The sequence below is a fragment of the Oryzias latipes genome, chromosome 7, assembly GCF_053564925.1.
Source record: "Oryzias latipes strain Hd-rR chromosome 7, Olatipes_Hd-rR_3.1".
NCBI lineage: Eukaryota > Metazoa > Chordata > Actinopteri > Beloniformes > Adrianichthyidae > Oryzias > Oryzias latipes.
The window spans coordinates 29,961,408-29,977,113 of record NC_136243.1 but is presented as its reverse complement, the minus strand read 5'-3'; the positions used below and the strand labels follow the sequence as shown (position 1 = coordinate 29,977,113).

At 38.1% G+C, this 15,706-nt stretch overlaps 1 protein-coding gene across 4 annotated transcripts in view; it reads left to right on the top strand.

Moving 5' to 3' along the window:
* The window catches only part of sema3h (sema domain, immunoglobulin domain (Ig), short basic domain, secreted, (semaphorin) 3H), a 76,935-nt gene that overhangs the window by 36,306 nt on the left and 24,923 nt on the right, over positions 1-15,706 (top strand). For all 4 annotated transcript variants that reach the window (XM_078949577.1, XM_078949576.1, XM_011476831.4 and 1 more), the window contains exons 2-8: positions 3,017-3,171; positions 8,975-9,037; positions 9,464-9,583; positions 10,557-10,650; positions 10,959-11,078; positions 12,324-12,469; positions 12,827-12,941. In XM_078949577.1, coding sequence (XP_078805703.1) covers positions 3,115-3,171; positions 8,975-9,037; positions 9,464-9,583; positions 10,557-10,650; positions 10,959-11,078; positions 12,324-12,469; positions 12,827-12,941 — 715 coding nt within the window. In that variant the 5' untranslated portion in view covers positions 3,017-3,114. The remainder of the gene's footprint in view (positions 1-3,016; positions 3,172-8,974; positions 9,038-9,463; positions 9,584-10,556; positions 10,651-10,958; positions 11,079-12,323; positions 12,470-12,826; positions 12,942-15,706) is intronic.

The following is a 15,706-nucleotide window of genomic DNA, read 5'->3' as shown; positions in this document are numbered from 1 at the left end:
TATTTTGAGCTTTATTGTTCCGTTTTTGTTCTGGTACATCGCTACAGACCTTCTGGTAGTTAGATTACACGGACTGTCAGACAATAAAATTAAACTGTAGCATCAAACTGATTTTCTGCTGAGGAGAATGGGGCCGTACCGACAGATCAGAATGGCTGAACAAACAGCTTTCAGTTCAGGCTTTTCGTCACCTCTACAAACAAATGTTCACTTGAGCTGCTCCAAATATTCTTCAGCTGATGGCCTTTCTCTCACCTCAGTCTGCTGCTTGGCGTGCCTGTTTCTGTCCTTGCATATTATGCACAATCTGTCATTGATTCACAGTCTTTTCACGCAAAGCATCACACTTCTCCTCCTGTTTGGCAGTTTTGTCCTTTTTTTCACATTCCCTCTTTTAGTCTGTCCTTGCTTTTCTGTAGTTCTTCTCCTTTGAAGTCGCACTCCAAATTATGACAGAAATAACTTGACTTCTCTATGCTGTGCTGACTCACTGCTATGATTTTCTTAGCATTTTCTCAATCGTTTTATTTAGGCATCCACTGAACAGCAAATAGTGTTACCTCCATAGAAAGCATGGGGATTAAAGATGTTTCAGAGCCCAACTTAATGCATCGATAAAGACAAGTTTGTCAGCAACCGTCTGTACAAACCAAAAATACAGTTTAATAACAACAGATCTTAAGGTCGAGTCACACAGCCACTTTTTTGCGCATTTTCCTTGAATGGAATATCTGTCTTTCGTGATACATGCGTGATATACATCATTTATAAGTGTCTCTTATGTTAGTTATTTGTCAATGCGTGCAGATGTCCGTCGAGGGTCTTGGCTAAAGGCTCTTTACGTGAATTCAATTTTGAGTTGTTCAAATTTTTAGTAGGTGAGAATTAGGCAGTTTGTGCGTATTTTACGTAGTTTTTGTGCAATTAATACATAAATCTTATGCAAGTGTGTATCATTTTTGCGAGATGCATATCCAAATTGTGGTTTTCCACAATCGTACCACGCATGTCTAACAGACTTTTCATGCACGTAACACTGATGTATAACTTTTATATCGCATATATTTCACGTTAAAATTATGTGATGTAATGGACCATTTTCTGATGAATTGCACATAAACAGCGCAATAATCACAGTTCATGTTCTTTGATTTCGTTTACGATTTAGGTTTTCTTTGCGTGGTTTACTTGTGTTTTTGTGGTGGTTCATTTGTGAGACATTTGTAAAAAATACAGGTAAAGAACAAAACATTTCCCACTTTTTCCACGTATATTCACGTATGTACAATTTTAATCCGTGCAATATATGCAAAATGTATGTAGTAAAATAAATAACAAAAAAAGAACATTTAAAAAACTGTAATGATACAAAAAGATGTGCAAAAAAAGGGAATTTTCTTTGGCAGTCGGGTTCTGGGCCGATGATGTGTTGTGTGGGATGAGCTCAGACCTTAGATGAACACATACTGTATTGTTTAATATACTGATACATAATGACTCAGAGAAAAGCTGATTTTCCTGACGTCTTTGCACCGATATGCAACACATCATTAACCTAAAGTGTTGCATAACGACGCAAAGACACTTTTCTCTTTGACAGAATCAGCTGATCTAAATTGATTGTGAAAACACTTCACTACTGTAAAGTGCTGCCAATCAGCGCAAAGGTGCTTTTCTCAGATTTATGTTAATTGTGTAAATAGTTAAAGAGTTACGGTAGAACAACAACACAAGAGTTAAAGTCCCAGTGCTGGAGGGTTAATGCCCAAACCATGACATAGCATTGTTCCTTGCGAAGAACGGGGTGGAGGACTGGTTGGCGAATCGTCTAGCATACAGAGAGATAAACATCCATGCGCTTAAAAATGAAATTATGATTGTGATTGAAAGAGAATTTTGCTATTGTTTCAGAGTGAAGGCTTAAGTGATGAGTGGTCTATGGAGAGACGTAAAAACTCAGCATACCCAGAAGTGAGATCAATCTTCCTGGTTGAAATTGCGGCAAAGCTTCACTATGATAAACATTTTCAAGACCTTAGATACATATGGGAAATTTTAGTTTTAATAAATCTGTTTAAATTGAGCATTTTTAGGAGCTAATCCACAATCTTTGTATCTATACTTGTATTGGTGTAACAGAGCGGAATTATCTGCAGCAGTGACACATTTCTAGTTAAACATATTTTCAAATCAAAGCTGAACTTTTACAAATATTGCAATTCTACTTGAGGGCTTCAAACAAATTCAAACTTGAATTAAAAGTGTTTCCATATTTTAACTTGGTTCAGTGTAAAATACTAACCCTCTGGATGATTTTGTTTTCTTTTAAATTTCCATGATGTTTTCTATGCTCTTTGTACTTCATGCTGCTATAAAGATTTGCCAATCTGTTAAGCCATTCCTGCAGCTTTGTTCCCTTTTCAAGCAAGGCCAAATTCAACATTCAACATTTAAAACCTTTGAAAAAAACTAATTAGTTGTTTTTGCTCAGACATCCGACAATCTTTGGCACCATAGTTCTCATAGTTTACACGATGTATCAGACTAACCAATAATCTCTGCAGTCATTCATTCATTCATTCATGTAGTTTGAAAATCTTGTTATCAAGAGAGAAGATACCTCACGCACAGTGTCTACACTCGTTTGTTTATTCACAAATGTTACATTACGGTTTGTGTGTATGATGCAAGTGAGATGCCTGATAAGACAGTAAGGCATGAGACAAACAATTGCCACTGCTATAGACACTGAAGGTGTGGGAAAGCTTGTTCTTTTGTTTGGTATATCCGGTTACACCAGTAATGATTAATCAGTTAAGGTAATATTTTACGTTAAAACCATCCCTTGTTGCATTTTGATAATGATGTAAGCTATGTTTTTTGATTTAGTGCTATTTTATATTCCTTCTAAAGTGCAACTAAAACTGTGTTTATGCAGAAAAAAGCAAGTTACTCTGCTAGAAATCTGACTGAGTAACCCCAATCTTTACTTTTGCCTTTTTCTCCCCCGTTGTAGAGCTCATCCAGAACGGTCGGCTGCTGACGCTGCCCCTGGTGGCCGGAGACCTGCACTCCCTGCTGCTTGATGAAGGCGGGAAGCGTTTGTATGTGGCCATGAAAGATAGCCTTCTGTCCACCAGCTTAGATGATATAACGCAGAACCCACGAAAGGTTAGAGGTGTATGATGCAAACACACACACACACACTCATTGTCTGAGGTTCTGTGCAGTGTAGGTCGAGCGGTCAGCCTCTGATCGGAAGATCTCAGGTTCCGTTCTTGCCTTATGTCGAAGTGCCCTTGGGCTAGACACTTACTTTTGTTTCTGCTTTATTTATCTAAAAAACTGTAGGCTATTTTAAATGAAAGCAATGCAGGAAAAAATGTATATATGTTTTCCTGAGGAAAACATGGGGAAATTTTTTTTTTTTCTATTCTTATTATCATTATCATTTTTATTACTAAGGTGGTAGTCAAAATCTGTGAAACCTACCAAAGTGAAAGTACTGAAAGCATCAATATCTGACACAGAGGGGGTCCACATGATGAGTTGGGGTGAAAATGTGTTGCTATGAATATGCGCCATTGACAATTTACAGGCACTAAATATCACTGGGACATTGATGGGGTTCAGGCTTGAACTATGATTTAAAAGTGATTAAAAGATGGCCTCTCTACAGCAGCTACATTTGTAACTTTTAAAAACTTTTTAAAATTGGTTTTACTGCTCTTGAAAGCACAAACCATTTCAGTAAGACATTTCAAGAGCCTCAGAGATAAATAAAAATCCTTAAAATTTGAAAAGTTTTCTTTGAATAACCACAAACAGGGTAAACAAAAAAAGGTCTTTCCAAGACAACAGATATTAAACAAGCCGGCGTCTCCAGAGTTTCCTACTTTCTATGACCTGAAAGAAACATTTGTTGTCTGACATTTTGCGACTTGCCAAAATCGACAAACAGACTTTAACATAATGCGCTCCAGACAGACCACGAATACATTTTATTCCCATTTTTTGCACTCTGACTTTGTATTTACTGCAGAGCTGCACCAGCTCTGGGTTGGCAGCAGTGAAGAGGCGTTAGTCCTCAAATAAAATCTGAAATCTGTTCGGAGTTATGAACACCACATCAGCTGTGCTCCACATTTTTAAAGGTTATGTTTTATTCTGTAATTTATTGACACAACAACAGAAATTGTGCAAATAAATCTTTTCCACCAGGAATTAACAATATTTGAGTTCCTTTGTCCCCCAAATCTTTACCAGGTTGTCCAACACTACATGTTTTGAAATTATTGTGACGAGGCAGCTTTTGTATTTTCGTAACATTTTGTGTTTTTTGAATCTTAAAGTCCAGATTTAGTTTTTGCACTGCCAGATTTCCCTATTTGTAATGCAGGTCCTGTTCTTCATCACATGTCTGCAGCAGGACATGAAAAAAATGGTAGGTTCAAATCGAGACAGTCTGGAAAACAACTCAACTGGGAAGCTTCTGCTGGTTTGAGTGCTTTTGTCACAGCTTCCTGTTTTCACTGACGCCTGAGACGTTAACGGCTGACTGAGTTGGAGGTCACAGCAAAGACAGTGACTGTGCCGCCTTCTCATATCTACGGCCTGTCAGATTAAATCAATAATCTCATCAGTCAAACGGGCTTGCAAAGCGGCAAGACAGCTAAGCAGGTAAAAGAGAGCAGACAGGCACCAATCATGCCAGCCACCCACTCCGCCAGGCAGTCAGCCAGCTAAGAGAGATTGTCAACTTGTAACTCAGGTTCGTGTGGGGTGTCAGGTTATGTAATTACACAACCTGTATTCACAGTCTGTTTGTGCCACAATGACTTGTGGGCAGTACTTTTCCTGCTGCAATGAAATCACGCAGTGCGATTTACTAAACACAACTTTTTTGGATCAACATTTGTAGGAAATTTTACAGAACTTTCTGCTGGAATGTTGATATGCAACTTATATCCTTCTTATAAAATTTCTTGAAACTCAAGACACAACCAGTCCCTCGCTTAAAAAAGGTATTAAGCTGTGAAATACAACTTTCAGTAACATTTTTTTGTCAATAAAGTAATCCTACAGGTTGTTTTTTTTTCAACCATAAGGCTTTGTCCGAATTAACTCACTACTCCCTAATAGAATATTTAGTGTAAGACTAATGAAGGCGCTGGGTTTTAATTTAATTTGGACACATGCTCATTACTTTTATTTTGAAACACCAAAGAGGAAGTCACTCATTTGCTGAAGTAAAAACTAAATAAATATGAACATTTTACGAATTTAGGATTCCACTATGTTTTGATGACTCTAACGACTGACAAAACATAAATTTACATACAGTTTTTTCAAAAGATAAATCATAAAACGCAATGCATTGTGGTCTATTCTAGCCAATCTAGAGCACATCAATGCACGCAGTTTTTATTGCGAAAAGCCCTGGAAATTCCAAAGGACTGCATTTTGGAATTGTAAATTCCCACACCCAGTAAAAAATGGAGAATGTTGTACGGTGGCTCTGACGTCCAAATCACATCAACAAATCACTCAACGCAAAAAAAAAAAAAAAAAACCTAAAGATCACAACAACAATTAAAAAATGCATAACAAATTTTTTACAAAAATTATTGTATTTTAGAAAGCAAAACAACATTTCAGAAACCAAAACGTAAAAAAAAAAAAAATGCAATGTTTGAAAAACAAAACACAATGAGAAACTGCAAAAGGTAAGTACTGTGGGACATCGCTGTTCGGAAGATATCCAGAATCGCTTCATGTCAAATAACTTTATATAATAATCCAATCAGCGATGTCCTAAAAAAGAAAAAAAACTTTTCGGGATGAAATGTTAATAAAGGAAACCCAACATAAAAAGATTATATTTCTGGGCAATTTTGCATGCTTTTCCCAGTATTTCTTTAACAATGCACTATGTTCTGCGTCCTGATTGTCTGTGGAACAATGTCAATCAATCTCATTTGTGCCATATGTCCTGTACAGTACGCAGTCAGTTCGCCAAACTTACATACATCTTCATTGCAAGCAAATTTGTGTTTTCTTTCTACAAAACTGGACTTATTTTTCTATGAAGGTTTGATCTTAAACAAGAGAGAGAAGTGTGAAAATGTTCATGTCTGTCTTATAAAAGTGTATGAAGTTTACACAATGTATACTTACTTCGCAGGTTTCACCAATTGCAGATTATTTTTAGGATGTAATCCCTGCGATGAACAATAAAACAATGTACCTTCTGCTTTATTTCTGACATGATTTTACACTTGTACATTTTTATCAGATTGATACAGCTGTGACGGCTGCCACAGCTTACACGGAAGATTGAATTCACACAGAAACAGACTTTACCTGGTGGCACTTCTTTAGTGGTGGTCCCTGTTTCTGTCAGTGTGTGGTATTAGTAGATTAGGGGACCTGCGGTCTCTAATCTCATCTGATTGTCTCAGCATGTGCTCCGGGCTCTAAGGAAAAGACTGCATCAGGGAACAATTACAAGGCATCGAGATAAAGTTTCCCTTAAACTCCAACATTAATCACTCCATCTCAGTTACTTTTACAGATTTTTAAATTAAGAGCAACAGCAGTAGTTGTTTTCCTTTCAGACCACCATAGTTTCCCAAGTGGATCTTAATTCTTTTTTTTCTTTTTTTTTTGTTAAATGCACATTTTTTTCATTTTTTCATTTATTTAGGGTTCATTAGCTTCTATTGTTTTCTCCAGAACTCTGCAGACTTTGTGGTATGTAATGATAATGCGTATCCATTCCATCTTGGCCTCGCCACTCTGTTGTCTGAGTGGAGAAGTGACTCAGAGAAACAGTTAGATTAGTCATGTGGCTGGTATTCAGCAGCAAGCCTCACCTCTCCCTCGTGGACATTATCTGCACCTCAGCTATTTCCTTCCTTGTTGAATTTACATAATGGCATTAAAAATGTTTCTCGTTGAGGTTAAGTTTCTTCCGCTTCAGAGGGAAAAGTTTCAAGATTCATGTTGATGTGATTAGGTTTGTTTCTTCTAATTTATTTTTTATTTTTTGTGCTTTCATATTTCTTCAATACATCTGGGTTGATGTTGATTTATACTCAGAGGTGAACACAATTTGAGCCAGATTATATTCAAAATGCTTCAGTAAATAAATAATTACAAAACATAAAAAAAAAGCTTTTATCTGAATCCATTCAAAAAATTATTTTTGCGCAAAAGCCAACCATTACCTGTTAGTCTTCAGTCTAAACTGCATTATAAACTGACACATCAATTCAGTAATATAGATTTAAGAGTACATTGAAAAAGGCGACCATTTTATTGGGTCAGAACCATTGACTGTATTTAAGAACTGGACCAGGTGACCCCTTCTCTCTGGCTTTCCAGACAGGAAGTGCCCACTGGTCCCAAAAAGCCAAAATCCCATAAACTTCTATAGAGAAATAAATATCAATTACTCATTTATTATATGTGTGTGAATGACCATTCACACAATGCTCTGCTTCTTGTTTTTAAAAAATTTTCTGTAATTTAAGTTATAAAGTGACCAATCAGATGCTTCAGTAAAAGTATTTGCTCTCACATCCAACATTTGAAATGTTTGACAGATTTTTCTGAGCCCGCTGTAAAGATGGTAGGGGTGTGGCCGTCCAACAAGCTCACTCCTGATTGGAAAGAGTGGCTGCTGATCACTCAGACTGACTCAGACCAATCACTGCCTCCTGACAATTTCTGGTTTCAACATGCCGTGAAAAAATTGTGACTGAATTGATTTCATTTGGTTACAGCCAGATGTAAATCATTTTCTACGGGTGATGTCACACTCTACCCAGTTCTGATTTACAGTCAGTGCAAAACCGCAAGCTGTTTCTGTTCTCTGGACAGAAACACGTCCATGTTCTCTGGTTCTGATATGTTCTCTGGTTCTCTTACCAGATGGACACAGAGTTCCTGGATGATATATTAAGGTAAACTTCAGGTTCAATGTTTTAGGGGTAGATTCTGTTTGTTTATTTAAAGGGCTTCTTAGGCAGTGAACAATATTCATGATAATATATTACCTGTGGCCCACAAAAGAACGAATTTTAATTAAATATTAGTTATTTTCCTAAGTTCTTTTTCAACCCCAAAGTAAATTGACCTAGTCTCTGAGGCACTGACTTGAAATGGGTGCCGCCCATTTCATGATGTCATCAGCCTTGGCAGCGTCTTTCATTTCGCCCACAAAAACAAACAACATCTAAACTTTTGCAAACATGGATGTGCACATAAAAATGAAAGCGTTTTTGACGATCGCCGCTTGCCCCGCAGGGAAAGTGGGTGTTTGTGTTAGCTTGGGGGCGGTGCTCGCCGTTTAGACTCTTCCTGGAAGCGGAGGACCTGCTTGTTTTTGCTGATTGGGAGGGGCTCAGGCTTAGATCGCAGGTTTTTACAGGAATACTCAGAAATGCATGAACCGATCAAAGTAATGCTTTGGGGTTTTTTTTGTGAGGAATGAAAATTAAAATACACCTAAAAGCTCAAATAAAGGATTTTGCATGAAATAGGCCCTTTAACATTTAAATGTTCAAGTCAAGATTTGGTAGATTGATGCAAATGTATACAAATTTATACCTAAATAGCATTTCTGTTTTGTTTATTTACACCAAGGGGAACCACTGTTCTGAGTGAGGGCTTCCTTTTAACTCTGCTGGTGCAGATAAGTTGTTGATGCCCTGGAGTCTAACAGTTTTGCACATTAATTAATAAGATTCTGTGATGCTAACAGTTTGTCTTTAAATACTCTTCACTGAAGCGCCATCGCAGAAGAGAGGTTTTCGCCACCCAGATTGGTCATATTTGTTCTCTGCTTGGATTTTTACAGACCATGTACCATTCCCAAAGCTTCTTATCAGGGAAAACATAAAAACAGACACAAAAAGTCTTTAAACTGTGCTTGTCTGACTTCATTTTCTTTCCTTCTCATCACCTTTAGCTGTACTGGCCCGCCAGCCCGGACCGGGTCCAAGAATGTCTTATGGCTGGAAAAGATCCAGAGGTAACTGAAGTCACGCAAATGCTCACATAAAAACAACAACATCTGTGACTGCAAAGACAGAAAAATAGTCCTCTAAAGCTCCTCAAAAAGGCGGCGAGGTGAAACAGAAAACTGCTTATCAATAGCTCTCGGGTCAGGCAGTGTCCACTTTTCAAAGGTCTCCAAAATGTCCTGGAACACGAGTTTGGAAAAGTTACATGAGAGATGACAATCTGTGATGAATCAATGTGATTAAGATTTGTGACTAAAAAGAACAAACAAACTCGTTGCTGCTGGAAGAAAAAAAAACAGAATTAGGTTCGGAAAGTAGTAGATTCACTGAAAACCCTGGTGTATCTTCCAAGAAAATGACACATTAAGAAGCTAAGGACACCTACATGAGCTTTTCTCTGTTTTCTTCTTCTGCCTTGTCCTCTCTCTGACCAGTTGGAGTGTGCTAACTTCCTGCGAGTTCTGCAGCATTTCAATCAGACTCATTTGTATGTATGCGGCACCGGAGCATTCAACCCCCGCTGCTCCTTTATTCCTACCAGCATCTTCCTTCAGGTAATGCAAGACAAATGTGCACGTAGACCTGAACTCAAGCTTTTTATTTACATCCACACCTTTCCTTTGTGCTTCATTCACAACAACAGCACTGCAATGCACGGATATGGACCGGTTTATAACAGGAAAATAATGACTGTACAAGCACATATAGATTTGACCTCTTACCATCATATGAGTGTTTTTAGCCTCCTAGCCCCTATACCTATGTATAAGAGCAGCTGAAATTTCAAAAGCAGTTTCTGCCCCTATGCCCATATACCCGTCAGAATTCTTACTTTGCATGTCAGTAATTTATTGAGGTTTCCATTATTCATTGAGGCTGCAATGTGGGGCCCACCCAACACCTTAGATTTATTTGACATTTCTCAGTCAAGTACAAAGTAATTCTAGAAAACAAGAATGTCCTCTATTTAGGTTAGTGATGCCGGATATCTTTTAGGAGTCATGGGAATGTGACTGAGTGGTTTTGTGTGCAGTTCAAACCTCAAGCAGACATGTTGGTTTAGGAGTGAGTGTGGTTTTTATGTAGGTGCGTTCCTGCATGCGTGTTGTCTTTGCATGTGTGTCTCTCGCTGCACAATGCACATATGTTTAAGCCTGTGTGTCTGAGAGCAGCCAGCTGCTAATTCCATGAAAGCAGAGGTGGGATCAAAGCAGAGGATCAGACATGGTTCTTAGAGAAGCTGGTGGTGCCGAGTGGTTTAAGACTGGACTTCACACATTTGAAAAATGCCTCCATTTAGCCCGATTACTGTCAGTTAGCTATTCAGTCTGTGTGGCAGAGTGGTTCAGCTCATACATTCCCTCAGCTCATTTTCTCCTATCACCAAATGCATGATATTTATGAATATAAATTGGATTTAAATATTAATAGGTTTTTATTTCTTATCGACGTGTCTCTCGTGGTTTTATTTTTTGCCAGAGCAGATTCCCTTCCACCTTGATGTCTGTGTTTTTTCTGCTTTTCTAGTCGGAGCACCAGACTCTCCTCTACAGCCAGACAGAGTGTGGCAAAGGCAAATGCCCTTATGACCCGTTCCAGAAAACAGCATCTGCTGTTGTTGGTAAGAATGTCTTTTTTTTCCTAAGAAACCAGCACAAATAAGATAAGGAGTGTGAAGAGCATGGCTGCAGTGTCCTTGTGCATGATCAGCACCACAGTTTCTCATGAGGAACAAGCTGCAGACGAGGTCACCAACAAAGCATTAAAAGGAGATTCTAAATACAGTAAACTGAAACTTGTCAGCGGGTTACATCAGATGATCTTCCATGAGTAATTTGCTGTGTTTTTCTGGCTGAGTCACAGCTAAAAAGTTTTTTTTTCCACCTTGTTTTTGTAAATTGTTTTTGAAGGCTTGGTATTTTTGTGCAGATGGAGAGCTGTATGCTGGCATCACCTCAGACTTCATGAGTCGGGACTCTGCTTTCTTCCGCAGTCTTGGCAGCAGACACGTCATCCGCACTGAACAGTATGACTCCACCTGGCTGCAGGGTAAGTGCAAAAAAATTTGAATTACAGAAATAAACTGGAAGACTGCACATTTAACAGATTCTGTTCTTTCATGTTGACCATAAGTAGAATGGACAGAAGTCATCTGTTTGGTCCACACCAGAACAGAGAGTCCACTTTGTTTGGAGAATGAGATAGTTCACCTTTGCACTGGTTTGGACCAAACTTGTGAATGTTGGTCCTCTGAAAACCAAACCCTAATGTGAGTTATAAGCATACAATAAAGCTGAAATAAACCATAAAAAGGGAGAAGCATAAAAACATTTACAAATCGAAAGGAGAAAACATTTTTCTTAGTGTTAAGCACTGAGGATGTAAAGCCATTTATTAACCCTTTAACACCAGAGCTTGAAGGCCAATTCACACTGCCGCCACGTACATTTTGCACATGTTGCATATATGAAGGTTCGGCCTTTCGTGATACATGCGTGATACATGTGTGATATACGTGTTTCTTGCGTTCGTCATTTGTCGATGTGCGCAGATGTCCGTTGAGGGGTTTCTGCGTTAGTATTCACGTTAGTCTTTACGTGAATTCGGTTTTAAGCTATTCAAAAATTTGGGTCAGTTGAGAATTATTCAGTTTATGCATATTTTACATAGTTTGTATGTAATTATTGCAAAAAATATACACAATTGTGAGTGAAATTTGCAAAATGCATACCTACGTCAGCTCGTGAGAACCTTCTGGCTTTTGTTGGTTGGGAGGGACTGGTGTTCAGCGCGGAGGTTATTTGAGGAATGCAAATAAAACATGCATGAATGGATCAAAATACCGCTTTGGAGGTTTTTTTGTGATGAATGAAGATTATAAAAGCTCAAAAAATCGATTTTTTCATGGTATAGATCCTTCAAGTTTTTGCTGTTTTGTCTTTTAGAGCAATTTCTCCATCACTTAGGTTTCTGAAAAATTTCAGGTCTATTAGATTGTTTTCAGTTTTACAAGGTGAGGCATGACTCACTTTTTCTGTGGTTTTGGCTAAACTAAAAGAAAAGCTGAATATAATCTGCTGAATTCAGCTGATGTGTCCAGCCGGTGTTTTATCAGCCCTGTGTTTCAACGTCAGCTGCTGAAAGCAAGATAAATGTTGATTTATCTTTTCCATAAAAACTCTGCTCCACCTTAATCATCCTGTCTCTCTATCCACCCTCCTTGTGTGCTCTTTGCATGCATATCTGCCTTTTAGTGCAGTTGCACAGCCTCATTTTTTCTGTGTTTGTTTCCAGATGCCCAATTTGTGCGGGTAGCGCCACTGTCTGAAACTGATAACCCAGAGGATGATAAAGTATACGTGTTCTTCACTGAGCGCGCTCAGGAGGCGGAGGGGGCTGCTGGAAAGGTGCTCTACTCAAGAGTGGCACGAGTGTGCAAGGTACGGGGAGTGTTTGTCAGATAGTGAACAGGTTCACATCTCCACTTGTCTGTTTATGTAAACATGTTTGGCTGTGCACCAGAGTGTGTACGTGCCCATCAGTGTGTGTATCTGTTCCTGCTGAGATGAGTTCGCTGCATGTTCTTGCTGCTTTGCTTGGAGAAGGAGTGTATTGTCTCATTGTGTTAAACAGATTTACATTTGGTTTAGCATCATTTACGTCACAGAGGAGTTATGCAATGAGAAAAAAAATTGTTTGTTTTGGTTTTGGAACCTTCAAGTATTCATTTAGGTGGTTTGACCTCCTCCTGATGTGTTCGTTCGAAACATTCACTGTTTCTTTATCTTTTTGTTAAGAATGACATTGGAGGCCAGAGGAGTTTAGTCAATAAGTGGAGCACCTTCCAGAAGGCTCGCATGGTATGTTCAGTTCCAGGACCAGATGGCCTACAGACACATTTCGACCAGCTGCGTGAGTACACACTCAATTGCCAAACACATTACATGCCTAATCACACCTCAGCTGCAGCTGGAGCTTTGCCACCATCATAGAAGAGGAACTGATCCAGCACTTTCAGATGCTTTTGCATGCAGAGGTGTTTCTTGTCTGAGGTGATGCACACACCGAGGAAACTTCAAGATGATCAACCGCAGTCTCTGTGAAGCGTACGTCTGCATAGCTCCGCTGTTACCACGGTGACCAACAGCCAGTGGGTCACCTTGGGTTTGTCTTTATGCTTAAGCCTGGGTTGCCGTAGCAACTGGCCTCAACATTGTGTTGCGCTCATTATGGAGGATTCACACCAATGTCATGCTGGCATCTGTGAATGTGTCTGTTGGAACATGTTTAGTGACAGGTCCCTGCTCCTGTAGAGTTCAGTGTGTAAATGAGGAGGTGTCAGGTTTGCTTCAGCAAAACAGTTTTGAAATGTTTAAAGGTTTTAAAATTGTGATTCAAATGTTTTTCAAAATTCTAAAATTTTTAGGTCCAGAATTTAAAATTCTTAATAGTAATTTAATTCGAAAGAAAGCAACCCTAATTAAAAAAATACGTTTGCAGCAGCTTAACTAAAGAAAAAAAAAAAAAAGGTTTTTCTTTACACTGTGTAGGCTGACTCTGAAGTCCCACATGGAAAATAGGAAAAACACTGAGCTGATGTGGAATCCAAACATCCATTTGGCTCTTTTGCCTTTTTGTTAACCCCACACGATCGTCACGAGCTGCCAATCATAAACTGTAAACATAGTTGCAGGACAAATGAACCTTGAAATGTGGATTTTTAGGTTAATAACAAGTTTGGATTTGGTGCTACATTGGCATTTTTTCATTTGAAATGAAATAGAGAAATTATAAAACATCAGTTTTGTTTCATAAAATATTATTGAGCACACTTGAAAAACACAACTAAAACATTTTAGGATAAAAACTGTAGAAGACTGGACAGAAAAACAAAGAGCAGAAGTTTTTGTTTTAACGTTCAGCAAATAATCTGAGCATTAACATTTAAAATTAGGCAACAAAGATTTGACAATAATATATAAGAACAGGGACTCTATAACTTTGTTGATTTATTTCTTGTTTTAAATTCTTTTGTTTGTATTTATGAAAGGAGCTCTGAAAAACTCAGAGCACATACAGGGAAATCCTCAATCATAAAGATCCTTTCCATGCAGTCTGTCTTCCTAAGGAACTTTCCTTTCCTGCTGACACTTACACCAAACATCTTCTGGAAGATATGTAAAAATATGTAAGCATCATCTCTAGGTATGGCACTGCGGAGTAGATCTGCAAGTAAAAAATCTAAAATATGTGGTTGAATGACTTCTTGCTTTCTTTTGCTTCTTTCTGCTTCTGCATAACAGATCCAGCATGCATCTGCAGCTTGCTTTCAATGTACTGTCTGCAATACATCCCATAATTTAGGATACACAAAGAAAAGTCATAAGAGTCATTAAATATTTATGAAAGTGACGAACAACACGTTCCTTTAGTGGTTCAGGGCTGAAAGTAAAAAAATAATTTTATCAAATAAACTTTATTTATAACATTTTTTCCATACTACAGTCATGCAAAGGGATTTACAAAACCATTTGATAATTAAATTATAAAACACACAGAACACCCTCCCCACCAACTGCACCGAACATACAAATAAAACAAAAAATAAATAAAATAAATAGAAACCGAAGTGAAAATGCATGGAGGAACTAGATGCACGTCAACTGATTGATTAGTTTAGAACTCATTATCAAACAAAAAGAAAGTAAAAAAGTCCATTAAAGTCTGCAATAAAACTCTGCAAAAAAAGTTTAGCTAAATAAATGGGTAAAAAACACTTAAAAAATGCAATTGACGTTTTTGTTTTTTTGTTTTGATACAGATGACAAATTATATAGAGGAAGTAATTTATCATAAAAAAATATATCCATGCAGATTCTATAACTCCTGTCCAAAACAAGCCTGCAGATTAAAATCAAACCCACTCTTCTCTTTTATTGTGTTAGACTGCCTACACAAAAACGTGTGCAGGCAGCTCAAGCTGTGTTTTTCTCCATGTTCATTTAGCATCTTTAAAGCAGTTATCCTCTACAGAAGCACATGTTCCTGTATATGTGGTTATGGAAGAGATTTGCATTATAAATGTTTAGGTTTGGTTGATAATTTTATCCAAAGTGTTTTGCAATAAGAGAGGACACCTATGGTGAGAAAGGTTAAATTTACACAAAATCCTATTTATTTCTATTGACACCAAGTTTGTGAAGCTGCAGGCCAGTCCTGTAGCAATGGATGCGTCTTATGCACTGAAAAATCAGGGATGAGTAGAGAAACTGTCCAACAAATCTAAAGCACTCTCTTATCTCAGCTCTTCATGTAAACAGAAGGCTTTTAAACCAAATGACAAGAGTCCCTCATCGAACTTGAGTTTTTGGACGCAGTACAAATCACGTAATGAAGACTGGAAGCTCTTTGATGTTGTCCAACTCTGACTAACTCTAATGCAACAAAAAATAAACATTTTAAAGCACGCGTGCACAGACACACAAACACACTTTAAAACAGACAGTTGTTGACACACCCATACACGTGCCTGGACCTGACTGTGTACACAAAACCGCTTAGACTTGATGAGAGCGTAAACATTTCTACCCTACAGGCTCGGGGCCATCTTTTTTACACATCTGATAAGAGCCCATCCAAATTTGTTTGTAGCTAAATGCCTATAAACAAACCCACAA